Source organism: Carassius carassius, chromosome 15 (assembly GCF_963082965.1).
Source record: "Carassius carassius chromosome 15, fCarCar2.1, whole genome shotgun sequence".
NCBI lineage: Eukaryota > Metazoa > Chordata > Actinopteri > Cypriniformes > Cyprinidae > Carassius > Carassius carassius.
The window spans coordinates 21,995,858-22,021,221 of record NC_081769.1 but is presented as its reverse complement, the minus strand read 5'-3'; the positions used below and the strand labels follow the sequence as shown (position 1 = coordinate 22,021,221).

General features: G+C 38.0%; 1 protein-coding gene and 1 long non-coding RNA gene across 2 annotated transcripts; one reads left to right on the top strand and one right to left on the bottom strand.

Moving 5' to 3' along the window:
- Window positions 1-5,666: 5,666 nt before the first annotated feature.
- On the top strand, window positions 5,667-16,207 carry lingo4b (leucine rich repeat and Ig domain containing 4b). Its single transcript, XM_059568001.1, has 3 exons — window positions 5,667-6,162; window positions 13,047-13,171; window positions 13,966-16,207. The coding sequence occupies exon 3, from the start codon at window positions 13,978-13,980 to the stop codon at window positions 15,790-15,792; it is 1,815 nt and encodes a 604-aa protein (XP_059423984.1). The 5' UTR covers window positions 5,667-6,162; window positions 13,047-13,171; window positions 13,966-13,977; the 3' UTR covers window positions 15,793-16,207.
- LOC132158553 (uncharacterized) lies at window positions 11,451-17,678 on the bottom strand. The gene is made up of 3 exons (XR_009437697.1): window positions 17,569-17,678; window positions 12,539-12,771; window positions 11,451-11,603 (listed from the first exon to the last, which is right to left on the bottom strand). It is a non-coding gene; the product is annotated as an uncharacterized LOC132158553 (long non-coding RNA).
- Window positions 17,679-25,364: the final 7,686 nt, after the last annotated feature.

The window sequence follows — 25,364 nt, the reverse complement described above, 5'->3', positions numbered from 1 at the left end:
ACAAACATACAAGCAAACCCATAAATATCACAGACCGAAAGCAGCACAGCCTGCTGACATGGCGACAAACCTGTAAGACTAAATTTAAGAATGTATTCAGCTTTGTTTATGGGAAAAAAAAATTGAGTTCAAAACTTAAACTCTTAAAAACTGTGATTGGATTAGTCAGACTTGCACAAATTGTTTGTGGAACACAGTTGCTATTAATTTTAATTTATTGCACATTATTTACCAAATGTACAAACTAGTCAATACAATAATACCCCAGCACTTTAATAAACTCAGCAAATGTTTTTCTCCCCAGTGCAGCAAGAAAGATACTGCAGATACTTATGGTGTATCTCATCTACTGCAGTTTCTCAGTAAAACACAATGGTTACTGGTATTAATTTGATATTATTACATATTAAACTGCAATACCTAAAAAGAAGGATTGACTTTGACCGGATACATTAAATGATTTAAGAAATGATTTATGCTTTAGAAAACTTTTGGCTTTTTTATCATTCATCTGATCCTGATCAGAGCCAGCATTGTGTGTGTGCGTGTGTTCAAGTGTGTTTTTGCTACAGCATTAAGGATTAAGCCTTATATACCTCTTTAAAGAAATGTTGAAATATGAAAATATAAAATATCACGTATTAATTTTAATACATTATTGTTTAATTAATATAAATTTAAATAGCTCCTGCAAGGCAAATGTTCAGTCACATTACAAAGCAAAAAACTCTAGCAGCGAACTCTACATCTGTTTCCTGTTACTTCACATTCCAGTCTAACTCCAAAACTGAAGAAACTCAGCATGCCTTGCTGCAGTCATGTGTCTGCTCCCATGACTGTCACGAGACTTCTGATTCAAAGGTTTTTTACAGTTTATTGTTCAGACTCAGAACTACAGAGCCATGCATCAAAACTTCCCTTTTTGTGGGCACTATTGTATATGTCCTAAACACTACCTAGTCTAAAAAAACACTTAAATTTTAGTGAAACACATTTTAATGAAATAGTAAAGTCATCAAAACTATACAAATAGCACAAATTGCAGGTGACCGAAAGAGGTTGAACATAGTGAAAGTGACGTGACATACAGCCAAGTATGGTGACCCATACTCGGAATTCGTGCTCTGCATTTAACCCATCCAAAGTGGCACACACAGCAGTGAACACACACACACAATGAACACACACCCGGAACAAATCAAGGTTATTAAATGAACTTAACACTCTGGATTTTTTTTTCAACAAGCCTCATTATGTGCATTCTGGGATGTTTTTTTTTTTTTTTTTTTACATTATTGAACATGATTCCATGAGAAAAAATTTTGTATTAGTTAAATATTAGATTATATATTTTAATTATATTATATTATGAGTAAAAAGTGCTGAAGCAGAGGCACTCCATTCATAAATCCAATCACAGGATCTTTTTTCTGTTTTCCCAGTGTCACCATCATTGATGCACAGATGTCCACATGCTAGGGATTAGAGTTGAGACACATAGAGCCTGGCGAACTATACATTATTGCAGTGTGACAACCAGTCTTTGAAGAGCAAGAGCACATTCACAATTTCAAAACCGTCCCATCTGCCACGTGCACAGGGATCTGAGGGTTTGTGATCGCAGGATTTGACCAACACAAATCAGTGAGCATCCCGTCTTACTCTAAGCCAAGGTCAGTAAGGCATTTAAAAAAGCAGTTCAAGAGATTGTTGTGTCAGTAGACTCTCTCAAAATAGAGAGAGAGTTATTCAGCTTGTAATGATGTAGTAGATTTCAGAAGGTTGTGCTGGGACATGAGATAAACAACCTTTGACAATCCTTTTTAAATGTACAACACACAGCAGTAAGACATTGTTTACAACATTGAAGAAAAAAAAGAAAATTAAAAGCAAATAATCCCAATTTCTGGCCTTATACCAGACCAAGCTCTGCAGAAGACATTTTAGAAAAAAAGAGAGTAAGGGAGAGTAAAGCTAAGTAAATGCGTTGTTAGCACATGAATAATTGTTACCAGTTAACACATTATAACAATTAATTGTTACCCTATGCATTTTAAATTTGGTTATAATTATTTACAACAAGATATTAAATGTGCACATTATGAATAATTATAATGCACTATACCCTTTAATAACACTTTATAATGCATTACATACAAACGTCACTCATTCACTCTGAATGAGAAATAAATCATTAAAGAATTTTTTGACAAACTGTCAGACAGTGGCAACATCTATGGCTATAAATTTATATTTTATAATTTTATATGCACATAAATGTCTGGTTAAAAGATTGGTACATAAGATATTTTAAGAAGTGCTAGTTTAAGCTTAACATGGAAACATGCAAGGACAAATAGTTTCTGAAACAAACATGTGCAACACAACAACACGCATAGGATTTTTAAACCTAACCAGGCCCAGTCTTTAGCTCAGTTAGATTATTTTAGATTAGATTTTTTTGGATAAATAAATAAAGATTATATTATATTATATTATATTATATTATATTATATTATATTATATTATATTATATTATATTATATTATATTATATTATATTATATTATATCACTGGTAACTAGACTACAGTACAATGAAAAGACAAAGGGTTTGTCAAAATAGGCCAGTCTTGTTGTGATGTATTACTTTCATGAAGTTTAAAGAACTTAGAGCTATTAAATGAGGATAAAGTTGAATGTTTCCTATATTAGAGACGTTTCTGCTCCAGTCCCTTCCTTCATTTGAAATGTTTTCCCTCTAGTGGCCAAATTTAATTAAAATCCTACAGGCAATGTGGAGGGTGTCTCTGTTCTCCCAAACCTCTAATGTGTACTACTCCAGTGCAGGTATCTCTGTTTCCATTTGACTTGTTCTACCAATGGGTTGTAACAGGCGTAAACAACCATGTGGCAATAAATCTGTTGCCATTAGGGAACATCCTTATGATGATTTTGAGCAAATGGATGCAGTGTCTACCGTATATTTGCCTGATTCATTGTTTTTGAGACTAAGTATCATACCTTTGTTATTCATTTGTAAACTGGGGCCAGAATTAACATTTAGTTCGTCGGGTGCAATATCTGTCCTCCTTACACAAAAGGAGAAAATAAAATACAAGATGCTTTTACATTAAAAGTGCTGGTTAAAGGGATAATTCACCCAAAAAGGAAAATTATGTCATAAATGACTCACCCTCATGTCATTCCAAACCTGTAAGACCGCCGTTCATCTTCGGAATACAGTTGAATAAATTTTAGTCAGAGAGCTTTTGTGTCCCTCCATTGAAAGTGTACGGTATACTGTCCATGTCCAGAAAGGTAAGAAAAACATCATCAAAGTAGTCCATGTGACATCAGAGGGTCAGTTGGAATTTGTTGAAACATCGAAAATACATTTTGGTCCAAAAATAACAAAAACTACGACTTTATTCAGCATTGTCTTCTCTTCCGGTCTGTTGTGAGCGTGTTCACTGCAGTGTAGTGATATCCGATTTGCGAAGAATCACTCGATGTAACCGGATCTTCTTGAACCAGTTCACCAAATCGAGCTGAATCATTTGAAAAGGTTTGCGTCTCCAATAAGCATTAATCCACAAATGACTTAAGCGGTTAACTTTTTTAATGTGGCTGACACTCCCTCTGAGTTCAAACAAACCAATATCCCGGAGTAATTCATTTACTCAAACAGTACACTGACTGAACTGCTGTGAAGAGAGAACTGAAGATGAACACAGAGCCGATCCAGATAACGAACGAAAAATTGACTCGTTCTCGAGTAACCAGTTCACCAGTAGTGATGGGATGTTTGGTTCTTTTCCGCAAACTGGTTCTTTCGGACAGTTCGCTTCAATAAACAAGCTTTCAGTTTACCCGGGCTCATAACATTAGCACAGAATCAGTTCAGAATTAATCACCAAAAGAATCAGTTCGGTTCAGACGGTCTGTGTGTCGGTCTGTTTCACGCTGAATCACACATGCGCAGTATCATCGGCTCCTCGGTTCTCGAATCAGACGCGTCCGACAGAAACGGTTCTTGACTCGAGAACGAGTCAATCTTTCATTCGTTATCTGGCTCGGCTCAGTGTTCATCTTCAGTTCTCTCTTCACATCAGTTCAGTCAGTGTACTGTTTGAGTAAACGAATTACTCCGGGATATTGGTTTGTTTGAACTCAGAGGGAGTGTCAGCCACATTAAAAAAGTTAACAGCTTAAATCATTTGTGGATTAATGCTTATTGGAGACGTGAACCATTTCAAACGATTCAGTTCGATTTGGTGAACTGGTTCAAGAAGATCCGGTAACATCGAGTGATTCTTCGCGAATCGGATATCACTACACTGCAGTGAACGTGCTCACAACAGACCGGAAGAGAAGACAATGCTGAATAAAGTCGTAGTTTTTGCTTTTTTTGGACCAAAATGTAATTTTGCTTCAAAAAATTCTAACGGACCCTCTGATGTCACATGGACTACTTTGATGATATTTTTCTTACCTTTCTGGACATGGACAGTATATCGTACACACACTTTCAATGGAGGGACAGAAGGCTCTCGGACTAAATCTAAAATATCTTAAACTGTGTTCCGAAGATAAACAGAGGTCTCACTGGTTTGGAACGGCATGAGGGTGAGTCATTAATGACATAATTTTCCTTTTTGGGTGAACTATCCCTTCAATGTTTTGTGATGTCCATTAAAAGGCACTCAAGTTATTTAAGAATGTAAGTGATTGTCTGGCTTTTTCATCCTGGCATGAGGGCTAAAATAGCTGCCACAGTCTGATTAACCACAGAGATGTTTAACACAAGGCATATTGTCAACATTGTTGTCTCTCTACAGATGGTCTGACTTTGCATATTTTAAAATCAAGGCGAATGTTCTTAAATATTATTTAATGAAAGGTATTTTAGTCCTGCATATTTTCTGGGAGATCTGACCATCGTCAGCATATTAGAGGATCTTGGTTGCAGGCCTGCACATCTGACTCAAAGCCTTAAGAAAAACAAATAGTGATTTATCACAGTCTTAATTGCACTGTATTAGCCAATGCTGTAAAAAATAAGTTACCTTACCCATATATATATATATATATATATATATATATATATATAAATCAATGACAATGTGATCTTATTGCAAATGTTTTTACAGATAGATAGATAGACAGATTAAGATTAAAAAATAGTCTTTTTAAAAGGTAATACTTGTATTTGTAATACATAAGAGTAACAATTAGGCTATCAATATATTATATTTTGTTAGGTATAAGCTACAAGTAAGAATAGCATATTATTCATGTGGAAATGGGCATGGCTACCCACAATTCCCTATGTGCATTGTCTTTTAGTTCATGTTTAGGCCTGAAGCGTGAGATTTTTAATGACTTTTTTATGGCTAATTTTATGCTATTCCGTAACTCGTTTAATATTGTCACCATATTATTATGATTTTGTTCTGACTGCCAACAACTACCTTTTACCTTAAATTCAATAAATCTTTTAATCTAAGTTTTGTATGGGCCTACTTTTCTCTTTTTGACAAATACAATGCAATTAAAACCAGTTTACCACAAAAAGTCACATTTTGTTTAACACTGCGAGTTTTATCGTATAAATCGACTGAAGCAAACATGTGTCCTATGAGATGTTTTCTACAGTCTACAAACCACGAGTCTCACTCAGGCAACCATCTGCTGCTTTACCTAAATCCGGAGATTTGGCCGAGACGCGCAAATATCTGTCATTCTCCCAGAGTGCCCTCACGAGGTGTTATCCTTCATCAGCTCTGCTGAATAGACCAGTAAACACCGATCTGCTCTCTAAAACCGCAGGGGTTGGGATGTTCACTCGTACTGAAACGGGCAGGTGGGCGCTGGAAGTTAGACGAGCGAGTGCAGAGGAGCGTCAGAGCGGAGAACAGCCAACCTAAATTAAGGCTACAATTATCCTACTAGACCCTGGAGGGATGTGTCGTAGACAGGAGGAATTAATGAAGGTGCAAAGCGATTAAAAATATTCGGGTCTTGTCTCAAGACATGCTCGTCGTCTTTCTGAGCACGATGTTAGAGGACATTGAGCAGAAGTAAGGAACTGCGAGCTGAGATGGACAGAGACTTGGAGAGCTATGATATCGCTGCCATGCAGATCTCGTGAGGGGAAGCGGGTGAGTTCCGCTTTGCGTGTGTGTGTGTGTGTGTGTGTGTGTGTGTTTGTTTTTTTGTTTGCTATAGTTTATGCAGGCTATATTTAAGACAATGTTTGTTTAGAGTTCTTCAGGGTTACGACTAATTTGGAAGTCACTAATTTTGTCACAACCAGACGTGGGTGGCAAAACATAGGCTATGTTGTATAAGCTATTAAATTACTCTAAGCTAAAAAATAAATAAATATGAATAATGAATAAATAAATTAGGTTCACGGCTTTTCTTATACGGTTGTAATCAAAATAATTGTTTTTACGTTGGCATCCAAGGTAGAAGTGATATTGTAGAAAGCATATTTACGTTTTCATTTTTAATGTTTTCTTATGTAGGCTATTTACGTTTGTTTCTTTTATAAACTTAAAAAATATATATATTTAAAATAATTTGCGTAAAATATCAGATAGACAGACAGACAGACAGACAGACAGGTAGATAGATAGATAGATAGATAGATAGATAGATAGATAGATAGATAGATAGATAGATAGATAGACAGACAGATATATAAGATAGATGGATGGATTTATTGACTCATTCATTGATTTTCATTGATTGATAGACTAATTAACAGAACATGGATTAGACTTACTGACTCATAGATAGATAGATAGATAGATAGATAGATAGACAGACAGACAGACAGACAGACAGATAGCTAGCTCTGTTGCATTGTTTATTAAAGCCCCATTGGCAGGGCAAGATCAGTCATGAGGCACATAACTTTGATAGCCTTCCTTTTAGGAGTCAAATATACAACTAAAAATAGAAGTTGGGACCCAATTGGTCAGCTCGCACTGTGCACACCAGGTGTGTTCGTTTTTCTGTCTCAGGTCTTTGAGGCCTTTGGGATGCCTGGCAGTCACTTAATTAGCACTAATCAATCTGTGCAAGTTCTTTCTAATGAGATTTCAAACAGCATCCCACACCGCCAGTGATGTGCAGCACAGCAAATGCGCTAAAGGAGTGCAAGCTTTGGGGCTGGTCCAGATGAGCACTTTAATCAGAAGAGTTGTAATGCAGAGCAGGGCCTGATTTATCACCGGTTGATGGGGCGGAGTGGGAAAAGCACTTACTTGATCACTGGTTTGTTTTCCTTGGTCACTCGACATTCTCATCATGCCCTTATATGTATCTGCATGCGATTTATGAGGTCTGCCGCTATGAGGTCATTATGGATCAGGGTTTAATATCACTGAACAGGTGCAGATTTGACCAGTTTTGCCTTTTTAATAAACCACACCAGGACTAAATGTGTGATGTGGGGCCCCAATTAGTCTGCCTCACATTGTGAGCATCATCCTGGTTCTTTGTGTATTCCTGCTGCCCTAAAATGGACCTATTTAGGACTGCTTGAACACTGAACTATCCAGGGCACCATATGACCCTGCTAATGGGTGTTCTGTATTACAACACGCAGCCAGATGCAGAGGTCTCACTGTCGAAATTTCCCAATAGACCCGTCCTATCTTTTAACTAAGCAATAGCTGTTTTTCTTGTAAGGAAGTTTCATTTGAGAGATGGATCTGTGACCCTGGATGGGAGGAAATCTGTCAGCATGACTGGGTTGCAACCTCAATTGATGGATTAAAATCTATAGAGGTCTAATACATAGATGAGCGAAGCAGATTCTGTGCTTTTCACAGATGACATATGAGCCTAAACCACATCCATATGTGTGACCTCTTCACAATCACACTAAAAATCAATGGACTCGATTTAGAAGACAAGAGCATCACTGGAATGAAGTCTGAATCTGGGCCTTCACAAACAAATAATCTCTGTCCCACCAGTATGTTTACTGAATTGCTGATGCTTTTGCTGCTGAATGTTTCACAGGTTTATATTATACACTGTATATGCAAATGTTTGTCATCCGTTGTCCATAAAAATGCCTAAAATTAACAATGAACTTGAGCACATGTGCAATGACCCAGTTACATTAATGCATTCAGTTTAGCCTGAGGTGACCTTACTTTTGTGTCCTTGAAAAGTTCTGTTGAAGTTAGTTTAAAACACTTTTACACTTCTGGCAGTAGGAACATGTGAGATGATCTCATGCTTATTTTTTCCACACAGACTTTCCTTTTTTTCATTATATTTGATTCTCTTTGGGGTACACAATGTACATGCACTGACTAAAGTGACCAGCACAAAGCTGAATTATCATAATCTGTCCTTCAGACTGTTGTGATCTAAACCCAGCATGACCTCTCTCAGCTGCTCCAACATAATCATGAAAAACAAAGAAGCATGAACACTCGTTTTTTTTTTTTGAGTAAAATATACACAGCATAAACAAAATATTAGATACCATTTTATATGAGCAATACCTACAGCAATTATCTGTCAATTTTTTTTTTTTTACTAAGTTTTATTTCTGCTTTCTGCCACAAAAATAAATCATTCATACAACAGTAGCATGTTTGAGTTTGCTTCTTCGTCAGAACAGGTGACATGCTTACCAATGGATCCTCTGCAGTGAATGAATGTCATCAGAATGAGAGTTTTAACAGCTGATAAAATCATCACAATAATCCACAAACACTCCACATGATCCAGTCCATCAGTTAGTGAAGTGAAAAAACTGTCTTTATAATCCATCAAGACATTTTTAACTTCAAAATTTCACAAGCTTCTGGTTAAAATAAGTCCTCTGCTCATATTGCTTTCTCCAGTAAAAAAAGTTGTCTTGTCTGAATCAGGGGAGAAATAAGCACACATCAAACTCTGTTTCAAACACTGTTCTAAACAAATATTATGGTGGATTTTGATGTAAGAGGACAAAAGAATGTACTTCTGTACTGTAAGAAGCATTATTATGGATTGTGGATACAGGGTACATTTTCAACAAATTTTCTTTTTTGGGTAACTGTTTCTTGGTAACAGATAAATGATAATAAAAAATCCAATGTCGATAACCATAACTTAATCTATACATTAATAATTAATTTGATACTGAGCAATGCTGTTTGCTGTTGATTCCCAGGAAATGCATAAGCTGATATTAAAAGCATGAAGTCTGTAAATTGGTCAAACCCACTGCCACAAAACACATACTATATTGCAGCCTGAAGTGTTTTACAGTCAAACTGATTGTTACAAGCCTGTAGCCACCCTTGTCAGATTATATTCCTCTCACACTCCTTTAGACTAAAGCAGCAAAATCAGTCACACATCAACCGGAGCTGAGACTAAATGCTTGTATTATGTGGTACACATGCAGGCACACAACAGAGATGCTTTTAAACTCCATCCTTATGGCTTTCAGCAAAAGGCGGATCACAGAAGGATGAGCAGAAGCGTCTTGTAAATTCACTGTGGGCTTGAAATGCAAACACTTTGAGGAAGCATCTGTGGTTTGTGCATCCAAGTGTGAACCTCACCTTCTCTGTTATATTTATTTTTCTGTTCCCCGGGCAAGCTCGAAGGGAACAAATACTCCATGTCCAGAAGATCTGTCATCATCTCCCATTGCTAAACAACACCTGTTTCAGAAAGCTTTAGATACTTGCATTCATTCACATGGCTGCATTCTGTGGCGGGGGTAGAGGGCAGGAGCCATAAACAGCTTCTTTCTCACTCAGTTGCATTTGTTGCTGTGAAGAATTGATGTGAGGAATTCTAATTGGAGATTGGAAAGCGGCTCTGGGCAGTTTTCACCCGGCTGGGACGAGAATAGCATGAGCTCCGGGACACAGGTGAAGTACATTCCCTGGATGCACTTTAGAGGTTAGAGATCACACTAAATATTCAGGTCAGAGACCTCTGAAATTGCCACTGAAGTGATTTTAGACACAGTAAATGTAGGATACGCCAAAATAAGGATAAAAATAAAATCTCTTGTGGGTTTGGCTGGCATTTTGTGAATATTCTCTAGTGTTAAATATTAATTTCAAAACGTCTGGATTCCCTCATCTGTTTGCTAGGCACGTCCCTCTCCTGACCTTTTCGCACAAAAATACACAGTTAAAACTCAGTAGTATTTCTTTTAGCACAGTTATAAGCCCATTTGCATGCCTGGAATCAGTGAAGTGCAAATTGGAATCAGACTGCAGAGGCTTTAAGTGTTGTGGTTTTCTAATGGAGTCAGGGGAACAGCTACAGCAACAGAGGAAAGATTTTTCTCCCTTGTTTATAGTACCTGGCAAAGGTCCATGTCATTTACTGTAACCTAATGAAGCCTGTCTGACTCTGATGAGTTTTGATTGTTGATGTGAAAGTATGAAAGTCCGGCCCAATATGAGAAAACAACACAATGTGTGTGTGTTCAGCTTAGTGAAGGCTGGCTAACTGTGATGACATTGCATCAGATTGACAAGGGCACACTCAATGTTGGGCAGAGTGTTGTTTGGTAGATAAGAGCATTGCCAAAGCTGATTAGTAGACGGGGTAGCTGATTATGCAAAAGTTTTACTGAGAGGCATCTTCTTGAGTTTGGGCCAAAAATTTGAAAGTTTGAATTTAATTCAGCATAATATGTTAATGAAAAAAATCTATATATGTAAAAATATTTTTGTGGTTTCAAATATTTGTATGTGTATTTTGTATTTTATATTTCAATATAATAATAAAAACATGACACTGTATATATATATATATATATATATATATATATATATATATACACACACATACAGTACATACATACATAAATACAATGAATGGGTAAAAATGATCAATGTAAAGATACATTTCCTACAGTAAATATATCAAAACGTAATGTTTTGATTAGTAATATATATTGCTAAGCTCTTTTATTTGGACAACTTTAAAGATTTTTTTTCTTCTCATTTTTAAGATATACAAATAGTTGTACCTCCGTCAAATATTGCCCTGTCCTAACAAACCATACATCAATGGAAAGATTATTTATTCAGCTTCTCAGTTTCAAAACAATTGCAAAATAAAAAACCTTATAACTGGTTTTGTGATCCGGGGTCACGCACACACACACACACACACACACATATACATATATATTCATTTCTTTGTATATTATATTTTAATATTAATATATATAATATATGGAATATACACATAATTCAAACAACATAGTATAGAGAAAAAGGAAGAAAAGAGAAAACAGGAAAAATAAATAAAAATGTACAGAACATGAACATTTTACTTTAATTTAGCTTTATTTGATTGCATCCACAAAGCCAGCTGTTAATTTGTTACAACATTGAAATCATGACATCAAATTCACCTGAAATAAATTTTATTGCTGTCATTCATAGCAATCAAGCCAGGCTCTCTGCTGTGTGGAAAACCAATATGGTGTCAAAACAGCCAAGCCAGGATTGACTCTCTCTCTCTCTCCTTTCGCTAGATACAGCATTATGAGTCAGCTTATTTGGCCATATAAGGCCTTTGTGTAGAGACACGGGGACGACACTGGACTCTGGGAAACAAGTCAACCTCATTTTAAGTGGTTTCAGTAGGAACAAGTTCAAAATACTGTAGAAGCTTTATGTGTAAACAGGAGATGTGAGAAACCTAGACCCATGTGAATCAGCTATAAGCAAGCAAGCAGTGGGAGATGTGTAATACAGGACTGCATTAATTGAGATCATTTGTCACGACAAGGTAGGATTTCATAACCATTTTGTTTCATTCATTAAAGGACTACTGGAAATGTTTACAAACTTAAGTTATTAAGCAATTTAACTTCAATTTACGTCTTCTAATGTGATAAATTAGAGATGCATTTTCTAATGTTTTCACATGGTTTGCGTTTTTTGTTTTATCCTGATGTTTTTATCATCACTGCTACTTTCTAATGTTATATTTAAAGCTCAGTTTTGTGCTTAATTTAAGTTTTTTTTATTGTCACCATTACTGAGGTTTATGTGTATTGAGGCTATTTACCTATAATAACAGATTAAAGCAAAACATCTTTATGATGCAAAATGTTCTCTGAATAAGAAGGAAACTCATTACTTCAGCAGATGCAGGAGATATTTAACGTTCAGTGAACAAACTAATCAAAATAGACTAAATTACTGAGGACGCCTGCTGAAAGAAGTGATCTCAATCTCAGATCTCAATCCACTGCATTACAAGTTCAGTCCAAGTTGTGTAACTTATATTGCTGTAATAGTTCATTTTTTAGAGCAGTTTTACCCCTAATTCAGTGCATGTATGTATCTTACTCCTGATTCAGTGTATGCTCAATTAATTTATATGGAAGGCGGTTTCTGCATATATAGATAAATGATAAGTTTTTATATCACAATTAAGACTTTTTTCCTGAGAATTCTGATTTTACATTATGCAGTTGTTGTTATTATTAATATTTATAAAAAGTCAGAAATGTTTGTATAAAGTCACAGGTACCTTTGATAATATGTATTCTGGATTCCATGCATGTATTATCGAACAGTCCATTGTTGTGTTCTAATGAATGTCTGATGTCATTTGGTACAGCTCTGTCCATTAAACTGGATGTCTGTCCATGCTGGGTAATTTCTAATTTGTGTCCAGGCCTGTCCACGTGCACCCTGTGACATGAGGTTAAGCTGGACTGTAGTGAAAGTGCCCTGCACACCTGTCTTCTCACATCAGATGCTCTCGAGCAGTAGAAAGGGAAATAAGCGTGTTACTGTGCAGCTGTCACATGTCTCGTCATTTTTATTTACCTAACAAAGGTGCATTCAAATGCAAACAGGTCTAAAACATTCCACTGTCGTCCTTCATCAGAAATGGATGAAAAGCTGTTTTACAACTTCAGCTGTGTCTGAATCAGTCTGTCTAAAAGCAGAGCATTAAAGAGATTGTTAGCACAAATCATCTTAACATAGTATCAGTCATTTTTTGCTGATTCTTCTCTTCTCTCTGGCTTTAGGTTTTTGGAAGTGTGATGTCTAAATGTGACTTAAATGCATCTTCAACAACCACTGAGCCCAACATACTGTAGATACCAACCTGAAAATATCTGGTTATGAGAACTGGCACCACAAAAGTCCCTTGGTAAGTAGTCCATTGGTAACAAATAGTGAGGAAAGCAACTAAGCTTGTCTTCTGATTTAATCATTTAAGATCTATAACTCTTGAAAATGCTTCTTGTATATGCTTATTAATGCCTACTTTTTAGTACAGTACATTGATCAAGATGCATTTGATCTATGGCAATACCCAAATCTCTCCATATCTATTATGTCCATATCTATTAAAGTATTCACAAATACATAATTGCAACTGCATCTCATACATAGAATGACTAAAAGTAACATCCTCTATGAGAAGCATGTTTTTATTTTCTGCATTAAAGTTCATTTTGATATTTTGGAGGAAATTAAACCAGAAATATAAAACTGTCCTGACATAACTAATGAAAAGAACCTTTTCTGGCATTAATTAGAGATAATATTGTAAAGACTGCGTCTCTGCATCTCTAAATATTAAAAATATACTTTGTAATTAAGTGAAATATTTAAAGACATAAAAAATGTAGATTGCATATTCAAACTTTTCTCGAGAATAACATACAAGTTTTTCAAAACCAACAAGAATACAAATATTAAATTTCTTTTTTAAAAAACAGCTGAATATGTATGTTTTGCATGGCAACTGGTTTAAGATGCTATAAGCTGGTCCTTAGTTGGTCCTGACCTGCTTATAAGGTGGTTATGAGCTGGTTCTGAGCAGGAGCTAGTTGCTTAGGACCAGCACATGACCAGCTACCATGCTTCAAAACATACCTAACCAGCGTATGCCGTTTTTTTCAAAGATTATTTTCTCATTCTTTCTTTTTTTTTTTGCAGGAAGGAGGTAAGATGTTCATGGATCTGTGTGGCCGGCGGGGCGCATGGACAGTACTGCTGTTGTGGTGCACAAACCTATCAGCTGCAGACCTCACCTGCCCGCAGAAATGCACTTGTTACCTTGACACTTTAGAGGTCAACTGCTCCTCAAGACACCTGACAGGTGTGCCTGAAGGGTTACCAAACAATGCCAAACGCTTAGATCTTTCAAGAAACCAGCTGAAAACGCTGGCCAGGCGTCAGTTCTCCAGCCTGTCAAAGCTAGAGGACCTTGACCTAAGTGAGAACATAATCTCTATGATTGAGGTGGAAACATTTCAGGGGCTAAAGAACCTGCGATACTTGAGGATTAAAAACAACCGTCTCAAGATCCTACCGGTTGGGGTCTTCTCTGGTCTCTCCAACCTTCAACGTCTAGATATCAGTGATAATGAGATCCTGGTTTTTCTGGATTACACATTTCGAGATATGATTAATCTACAGCTGCTCGATGCAGGAGAAAATGACCTGGTGTTTATCTCGCAACGGGCATTTGTTGGGCTTCAGGCGCTGAAGGAGTTGAACGTGGACCGCAGTAATTTGACCTCCATCCCCACCGAGGCTCTGTCACAACTTCAGAGCTTGACCAAGCTGCGTCTGCGCAAGCTGACCATAAATGTCCTGCCCAACAATGCCTTTCGCCGACTGCACCAGCTGCGCACCTTGCAGATCCTCCACTGGCCTTCTCTCGAGACGCTAAATAGCAACAGCTTGGTAGGTCTGAACCTTACCACCTTAATTTTAAGCAACTGCAATCTCAGCGCCGTACCTTATGCTGCACTGCGTCCTCTCACCTACCTGCAGTACCTTGACTTGTCCTACAACCCCATCACCTCCATACAGGCCAACCTTCTTGGGGAGCTTCTGCGGCTCCAAGAGTTGCACCTGGTAGGTGGAAAACTGCTACGTATTGAGCCGGGTGCCTTCAGGGGTCTGGTCCACTTTCGTCTGCTCAATGTGTCCTCGAATCATCTGTCCACATTGGAAGAAGGCGTCTTCCACTCCGTAGGGAACTTGCAGACACTAAGGCTGGACAGAAACCCATTGGCTTGCGACTGCAGGTTACTCTGGGTCATGCGACGGCGGCGGCGGCTGGATTTCGATGGCCGCCAACCCACCTGTTCGCCTCTAAATCAACACAAGAAGGCTTTTCGTGACTTTTCAGAAGCTGATCTCCCGGTTATATTTACTTGCAGGCGAGCGCAGATTCTGAACCGGCAGCAGCAGGATGTGAGTGTTGTGGAGGGCATGAGTGTACGGTTTGACTGCAAAGCAGACGGCTATCCATCACCTTCTATTACTTGGCTGTCAGCCCAGCAGACTGCACTTAGCTCTGTCGGGAGAGTACGAGTGCTTGCTAATGGGAGCTTGGAGGTGCGTTACACCCAAGTACAGGACAGTGGAATGTATCTATGCACTGCATCTAATGCAGCAGGGAACGACAGCATCTCAGTGAGTCTGCAAGTGGAGGGGCTTCCACAAAACCGCACAGTGTCATATTTCTCAGACGGGGGATGGATGGGAACTTCATTACCTCCTTCTACTAACTCCTCTGCAAGGGTGTCAAGTCCTTACCCGTTTGATGCAAAAACACTTATCATTGCTACTACCATGGGATTTCTCTCTTTCCTGAGCTCTGTGGCGATCTGTTTTGTGTTTATGTTCTTCTGGAGTCAGAGCAAAGGTCAGATAAAACACACTGCCACTATAGACTTTGTGCCACGATCATCCATGGGTGGAGGTGGAGATGGTGGGGACACTGGGAGATTCACAATGAAGCTTATTTGAGCTGGAATAGAGAATTCATGGCCATGGTTACAATTAGTTAAGCCTTTAAAACTGTAGTAAATCTTATAGTGGAGCAACTGCTCATCATTCATAATGCAGCTCGACAACACAGCAAGGTACGAAGCCTTACAATAACATAAGTCTGATTGACAACCATGTAAATAGGCATAGGAACTCAACTTCAATAAATAATAATAATCTCATTCATATTTTGCGGGCCTGATTGACATTAATATTAATAGGTATAATAGGTATAGTAACTTAACTCTTTATTATTATAACATTTTAGTGGAGAAGTAAGGTAGCCAATAGATCTAATTGGTAATAAATTCTGTAATATTGATAAGCAATGCCAAAGTATGAAGAGAAAAAAAATTGGAAGAATAATTAATACTCTTATTGTCAGATAGTAATAATTCATACTCAAAAAATATTAATGATAATAAATCTAAAAAGAATATATATATATATATATATATATAAGTGTGTAAAGACATTACATTATTTGAATAATATTCCACTATTAAATAATTAGATAACTGTTGGATATTGTTGTGGTGTGCCCTTAATTTGGTGTGTTATTGCTTGATTTTTTTTAGGCTCTCAGCTCTTAGTATAATGAATGAAATCTCTTCCTATGAGAGGGTTCTGATACAGTTAGCCTTTAGAGATATTCATTTCACTGCCAAATTAAACCAGAGCGGGCCATGCGATGACGCATCTAACAGCTGTTACAATGCATTTTTAGATACTGTAACTTTTTGTTGCACAAATATATAACCCATAGAAATATGTATGTTGCTATAGAAGTCTTAACAGCCTATAAACGGCTATTGTAGTTTGTATCATTAAAACAGAAAATAAGTAATACGTTTTTAAAAAGAGAAGGATTTAAATGGATAAGTTAATGATTGAAACGCATTATTGTATTACATATTGTGTGTGATATTGTACATTACAGATGTTATTCTTATAGGTTGCGGTAAAATTACAAACATTTTGCAGGGTCATACATAAATGTCTTTTGTGACTTTTTTTAACAACATCAAGTGAAATGGCTATGCGCAAATGTCATGACCACACATGGTTATTTCCCTAAGATGCTTTGCAATTTATGTAATGTATCTAAGTTATATTTCCAAATTTTGATGTTTTTGCTAATGCATTTGTAAATGATCATGTTTTGCATTGGATTATTAAAGACTATGCAAGTCTGCTTGTTCAGAAAACCATCTCGTCTAGCTATCTTTACTCCATCGTGTTCCATTTTAAACCTCCTCATTAAAAATTCAAGTTCATTTCTAGGTAAAATTCATTTCTGAATCCTGGAAGTCTGAACAATTTGCAGGGTTCATTAATACAGTTGACGGCTGTAATTTTAAATGACATTGTGATTACACCTCTTTGTTACTCTGGTGCATGCAGTGTAAAATAGTCCAGATGTAAGCTCCATCTGTTTCATCAATGCAGCAACTGCCTGCAGTTTTTCTTCAGCTCGTCTGATCGTGGAGGATAAATGGCATGAGATGTAAGGGTGATGTCAAGAGAAAGAAATCTGCATAATTATCTGCATCAGTCACTGTCTTGTTTGTTAAACAGAGAAATAATTTCCCCCTGCTGCCTCTCATCTGATTACCTACGATTTAGGTTTGATATTACAGTATTTATGCCGTTTATTCTGAGTAATAACAAAGTGAAATTGATCTGTGAGGGGTATGTTTTATTACGCTGATGACAGATTATTGTCTGAGCGTACAGGAAGGGATGGGGACTTACAGTGATGTTTTAGGTAGGCCGTTGATTTGTTGGACAGACAGTTCTCAAGCTTTAACTAGATTCTGCAGGGAGAGAGAGAGACACTCAGAGAGAGTAAGTCAGAGCAAAATCATTTCTGCTGCTGCTCAGAATAACCCAGAAAAAAAGATAATAATCACGTGTATGACCAGTGGTTTAAACCCTTTAGGATTACATCTAGATGTCTCAATCTGTTATATAGGTCTGTCTGGCTACAGATGTGCTCAGCCCACAAACAGAATCATGTACAAAAGTCAAATAAAAATGCTTCTTATTCTCCAAAAATGTGTTACAATTAAAATACAATTAAACAGTTAAACTAACAATTTTATTAAGATGACAATTATAGTTATATAAAACTAAAATTGATGTAGTACATTTTAAAAAAATAAAAAATAAAATAAGATGAGAGAAAACAAATTCTACTTCAAAATATGTTTAATTGAATGTCTTGCCATTTCTTTGTAATTATTTGTGGAATTTATTAGAAATTTCTGAGTGAAAATTATTTTTACACCATGTTTATTATTTTCAAACTAATGTATTTGTGCAGTCAACATGATGCCATGGTCAAACAAAAGGTGATTATAGTTCAGATCTCTCTGTTTTATAAATGTGAGGAACTATTTGTGCCACCACTTTGACCAAAGTATGTGGCACTCACGCCTTTTGGCCACTAAGTGGAGCCAAAGAGAGACATAAATAAGACAATGACCTGAACGTTTGCAAGTTTTCACAATTTAAAAGCTTTGAAATTGATATATATCAGTTTACCCACACATCATTTTAAAATACGTATGATAAATTATAGAGTTTTTTGTAAAATAATCTGGATGAGGAAGTGGCAAAGTGGCATTTCTTTCACTGATGCACTGAGCATTGGTTTACTGTATCTGAGCTTCAGGAGTATTGATGAGTTTGAAGAATAGGACAATAAATAACATGGGTAAGACGCCGAGTGAGCTGATCCTAAATAATGATTCTATCAAAATCACAGTATTAGCAAGACCTGACAAAACAAAATGAACAGCACACCGAAGAAAAACCTATTGCTACTGTAAACATATGGGGGATATACCCCGTTAAGGATGGTGTGGATTTAGTTTTAAATTGTAATTTAGATATAAGTTTAACATACTGTATGCAGGATGATAATGTTAAAGCTAATATTTTATAGAAAACAAATAGAAACATTTGTTAATTTAGTTGTTATAGCACAAAATGTAAAATATTAAAAAGTGGTAAGATGTCCCTCATTGAGTAAATTGGAGTGGATAAGCAAGAACATGCCAAATGTTGATATTCAAAATGATCAAATACAAAATAGCATAGGCATACACACACACACACACACACACACACACACACACACACACACACACACATATACATATATATATATATATATATACATATATATATATATATATATATATATATATATACACACACACACACACACACACATTATAGATACTAAAATCTTCTTTACTTCCCTACCAAAAAAAAAAAAAAAAACATTACCTAAATTAAATCACTGGGTAGTATTTTTGGTGATTTAGTAATTTTTTAATGCATGCATCATAAGGATGAAATACTGTGTCAGACAGGGGCCACTTATGCTTTTAAGGGGCACACTTTAACATTTATCTTAAGGTACTTTCAGAATTATTTCAAGTCGTTTTTAACTGTCATGTATCACTGAAATCTCTAGATGCATAGGCAGAGAGTGAACCAACTCCAGGGTAAGACTAAAAGTATCCAACTGTAATCTATTAACTGCACACATCATAAACCCCTCACTTGAGGCAAATACCAGATATGAGTGTCAGGTCATAAAATATTTTTAATGAGGCTGAATTTGTATTTAACATGTTCGCAGTTTAATAAAAACATTGTACGTATAGCAAAGTATAGTGAATATACTGTAGTTCATTACAGCAGAATTATACAGGCCTACAGAAATTAAGCAAGCAAAAAACATTAACATTATCAAAAAATATTATCACAGACTTCATGAACTATTTCAATGATTCCTTATTATGTTTCCGTGCCTTGATCGTGGTAGTTCCCTTCCTGTCTATAGAGGGTCAGAGAGCTCTCAGATTTAGGGTTAGGTATCGTTTTAATTTTATCGATTCCGATTCCTATTCTTATCGATTCCTAGTTTCGATTCCAATAACACAAAAAATCCAATATAAAAAAAATTAAGTAAAACATTTAGATGTCAAACATGTATTCTGTCTTTTTACAAAGCATTCTGTTGCAGCTAAATAACATGAGCAAAAATCAGCAGCCTAAAAAACACTGCAAGAGGAATTGTGCCTGTGCTTTCAAAAGTAAATACCATAGCAAAGACAACTAGATTAATTTAAATTTCAAATATTAAAGTGTTAAAGACAAGTAAACAGTCAGTAATAAGATAGGAACAAACAAATCAATCAGCAATATAATAAATAAATACAACCAAACTAAATTTCAGGTACAGAAACTGTAATTAAAAGTTTAAAAACACTGCATAGTTTTATTTTTATAAATAAAATAAAGATTAATCAATTAAAGTTATTAAATATATTCAGTCAAGATCAGTGAATGATTTTCTTCTGTTCTTTGATTAACATTAATGACAGGCAGCGGTTTTCTTAGACTGTTGTCTCTTTAAGCAAAAATACTGTACATGTGTGTTTTTTTCCGATCTGTTCACGTTCACGTAAGACAAAAAGGCCTGTATTTATATTGATATACTGATGTAGTTTTCTGTATATTGGTCGACAAATATGAAAGAAGTCAGTTTCGGCTCAGAAAAACTTTTTCTACCGTGGAAATACACGGAATGGTCCGAGAACGGACACAAACCGGGAACCCGCAGCACGACCGCCGACCGCTATGAGCACGCGCTTGCGCTTCATGTGCGCTGCACACAAACAGGGCGCAAATTCTTTCCTTTCCTGCACTTAATCATTTTTAATTTATTAAATTGAAATGCCAATGCAGGAATTGTTAAGCAGAATCGAAATGCACGCGTCTTATCGAATACCCGGTTCTTGGAAATTTGGAACAGGTTCTAAAATGGAACCGGTTTTCGATACCCATCCCTACTCGGATTTCATCAAAAAATATCTTAATTTGTGTTTGGAGGCTGGAGGCGGAGACAGGGGATACTTACGCCAAGGCGGAGCTGGAGACTGGAAGTCCCGAGGCGGATAAGAGCACCCAGATGGCGCTGACTGAGTGTGAGCTGAGGGACTGACAGGTGTCATGGTTCATGGATCCGTGTGTTCTTTCTGCATGTCTGTTTCTCATTATCTGTCTGATTGCTCATTCAGCGTTGCTCTGGCTGACGAGCTAATCAGTGTGGCTGCACCTGAAACTTGTTCTGTCCTGTCTTTATCTGTCTTGTGTTTGGTACTGCATGTTGTCAGATCGTTGTTTGAGTTTGTCAATGCTCGTCTTTCTCTTCAGTCCTTAGAGTTTAGTTTGCTTTCAGCCTCGGATATCGGCCAGTGTACTTCAACGTCTGTTACCGGGAATAATTTCTGAGTTGGATTGGGTCAGCACCTCGCAGTCTCCGTGTTACATAAACTGCTCACCTGCTCACCAACTCCGCCTAAAAGCAGATTATACCCACTTTCCGTACCGGAGAGGGAAGCCATGGAGAAATATATTTCTGATTCTCCAGCAACCAAGATCATCCGTCCTTCTTATTCTCCTTCAGGTGCGGGATTTTTCTTTGTGGAAAAGAAAGATGGTTCCCTGCATCCATGTATCGACTATCGAGGGTTGAATAGTATCACGGTAAAGAATACCTATCCTTTGCCGTTAATGTCTTTAACCTTCGAGAGTCTGCAGGGTGCTTCCTTTTGCACAAAGTTGGATCTTCGCAATGCCTATCATTTAGTTCGCATAAGGGAGGGGGATGAATGGAAGACCGCTTTTAATACCTTCAGGGGTCATTTTGAGTAGCTTGTTATGCTGTTTGGGCTATCTCTTCCAGGCAATGACGTGCAGAGAGACATGGTCGATCAGTTAATATATGTCTACCTGGATGACATTTTGTTATTTAGGCTTATTTTTTGGTTGTTTTCAAATTCTTATCATCCAGGTTCTAAGAACATTAAACCTGATGCTTTGTCCCGCAATTTTGACAGATCTAAATGCCCATTATCTCCCAAGTCCATAGTGCCACATAACATCTTGGTATTGGGTATGACTTGGGAGAGCGAGTCGAAGGTCCATAGGGCCTTAGAAGGGGTGATGCCTCTGCCTGGATGCCCACCAGTTTATTTGTGCCAGAAGAATTATGGTCCGAGGTCATCCATTGGGGCCATTTTTCCAAAGTAGCTTGTCATCCAGGGGTAAATCGTACAGTATTTATGGTCAAACAGCGGTTGTGGTGGCGCTCTATGGCCCGGGATATACAAAATTTTGTTTTGGCTTCTCTGTCTGTGCCATTTCTAAGGTTTCTAATTGACCCCCTGCTGGACTCCTTCAGCCGCTGTTGGTTCCTTCGAGACCCTGGTCCCACATTTTGCTAGAATTTGTTTCGGGATTCCCGCCGTCGCAGGGTAACATAGTAGTTTTGACCGTGGTGGACTGGTTCTTGAAGGCAACTCATTTTGTTACTCTGCCCAAATTACCCTCAGCCAGAGAAACAGCGGTTACTGTCATTGATCACGTCTTTCGTATTCATGGCCTCCCGGTGGACATGGTCTCTGACAGGGGGCCTCAGCTTGTTTCCAAATTTCTGAAGGAATTTTGTCATTTGTTAGGGGCGACTGTTAGTCTTTCTTCTGGGTTTCATCCCCAGAGTAATGGTCAGACGAAGAGGGCCAACCAAGATTTGGAACGTAGGTGTTTGGTGTCTCAAAACCCATCCTCTTGGAGTCAGCAACTCTCATGGGTGGAGTACGCACACAATTCTTTACCAGTGTCATCCACGGGCCTATCTCCGTTTGAGTGTAGCATAGGTTACCAGCCACCTATCTTTCAGAGAATGGAATCTGACGTCGCGGTCCCCTCTGCTATGACCTTTGTCCAGAGGTGCCACTGCACCTGGAGGAGGGCTAGAGAAGCCATCCTCCAGGTGGGGTCGCACACCAAGGCTCAGGCCATTCGCCACCGGTCAAAGCCATCTGTCTACTGTCACCAAGATTATTAGTCCGGTGGCAGTCCACCTCAAACTTCCTTCTGCATACAGAACAATTCATCCCATCTTCCATGTCTCCAAATTAAAGCCCATTTTTTTGGTTCTACCATTAATCCGCCTGTCCCAGTTCCCCCACCGCAGCGACCCGTAGATGGGGAACTCACTTATTCGATAAACCATATTCTGGACTCGAGGCGGAGGAGACGTGGATTTCAGTACCTGGTGGACTGGAAGGGTTACGGTCTGGAGGAGAGGAGGTGGGTTCCTGCTAGGGACATATTAGATAATTCGCTTATCGATGATTACAATCGCCAGGTAGGTTCCTCTGGAAGTGCCAGGAGGTGCTCCTAAGAGGAGGGGTACTGTCATGGATCCGTGTGTTCTTTCTGCATGTCTGTTTCTCATTATCTGTCTGATTGCTCGTTCAGTGTTGCTCCGGCAACTGTCAGTGTGGCTGCACTTGATGCTTGTTCTGTCCTGTCTTTATCTGTCTTGTGCTTGGTACTGCATGTTGTCAGATCGTTGTTGGAGTTTGTCGATGCTGGTCTTTCTCTCCAGTCCTCAGAGTTTTGTTTGCTTTCAGCTCACCTGCTCACTGTTTACATATCTTGCTTGTTTGAGTTGTGGAAAATAAACTGTATTACACTTGCAACTGGATTTCGTGTATCATTACATGACAACCGGCAACAGCTGAGATAGGGTTGAGGAACTGGCTGGTTTGAGAGGAGGTGGGAGAGGGAGGCTGGGAGGGAACACAGAAGGACTTGGGCTGGGTGGAACCAATGGAGACGCAGGAGATTCAGTGCTGGGCGGAACCAGCGGAGACACAGGAGAACTGGGTAATGCCTCCCAAACCAATCTATTAAATCCATCTGGAAAACATCCATAAGTTCCTCATAGTATAGTCCAGTGACCAGTTGCAGCTCACCCTCAGTGGTGGGAGTTTGGCTTCCCTTCAAGCCCTCAATCTCTACCAAAACTCCCTTGGGAACGGATGATGTTGCCGGCTCATGCACTTGTTCAGACAGTGCTGGAGGCTCAGGCTCCATAGCGATGATCGGCTCAGTTGCGGCGGGCTCAGGCTCTCTGTCTTCAGTGGGCTCAGACAGTAATTCTATGCAGTGGGATGAGGGCTGGCTGGTCTCTGCTTCGGGAGTGGGGCTGGAGATATCCTCCTCAGCGGGGCAGATGATGAACGGTGAACGGTTATTCTTCAGCACCCACTCCACGAAAGCAGCAAAATCCTCTTTGGGTTCGTTCGCTGGTAGGCGTGTCTTACACCGCTCGCTCAGGCCAATGTAATAAAAAACTCAGAGCAAGCGGTCTGGGAAGTGGGTAAGACACGTCAGATCGATAAAGTCCTTGGTGTGATCCTCCAGCGAACGGTCCAACTGCTCCAGGCATAGGAGCTGGACAGCTGGTAAAGCCATACCGGGAGAGGGGAAAAAGAAAACAAAAAAGAAAGAAAAACGCAGCTAAACGTACTCACTTTTCTGTCCGCTATTCTGTCACACGTGTTGGTGTGTAAAGCAAAGCGCACAACAAAATAGTTCTCTTAATAATCCACAAGGGCCCAACCAAACACAAATCCAAATGATCAAACATCAATAGTGGACAAAGAAATAATGGAGAACACAGACTTTTAAATACTGGGAACGTAATCCGGGAGAAACAGAAACAGGTGTGGGGCTAATTAATCAAAAACCATTGAAACTAACTAGGCAGGAAAATGGAGACACAGAAACTAAACCAAAACAGATCATCACCATGACAAATAAAGTCATTCTTTTTTTTTTTTTACGCACAAAAGTATTCTAATATCTTCATAAAATTACGGTTGAACCATAGATATCACATTGACTATTTTAATGATTTCCTTATTATGTTTCTGTTCCTTGATTGTGGTAGTTCCCTTGCTGTCTATAGAGGGTCAAAGAGCTCTCGGATTTCATCAAAAATATCTTAATTTGTGTTCTGAAGATGAACAAAGGTCTTACAAGTTTGGAACGACATTAGGGTGAGTAATTAATGAAAGCATTTTCATTTTTGGGTGGACTATCTATTGAAATACTCTCAAAAATTCCCATTATAATCAATGTCTACACTGTGAAATTAATCTCCTACTTTGTACATACATGTGCACTCTGCGAGAGTGTGGAATTCAGTCAGCGAGTGCACGCACTGAACAAAACCCTCGTGACAACTTGAGCAGATCTATATTGAATACCACAATGACTTTTCATTTACTTTCCCTTCGCAACAGCTGTAATAAATTAGTTTGATTGTAAGGGGCATTTTTGTCAAATTTTTGGTTACTTTTTTTGCACAAATAATTGTTTAGTGCAATACCATTACAAATTTAAGGGGGCCTGGAGGCCAAGCTTATTGATGGAGGTAATCCCACCCCCAACCCCTGCCCCCAATATATTACAATATATACATTTACAAATATTTAAATGTCATTGCTACACCCTTACATGTAAAATATGATAACTTTGACTATGATAAACTGTAAGACATATTTAGTGTCTGCGAGATTTACAAGCTGAAGTGTATAACAGTGAAATACATTATTCACAATGCATTGCATGTAAAAAAAATAAAGGAAAAAGTGTTTAGCTTTATCTAAAGA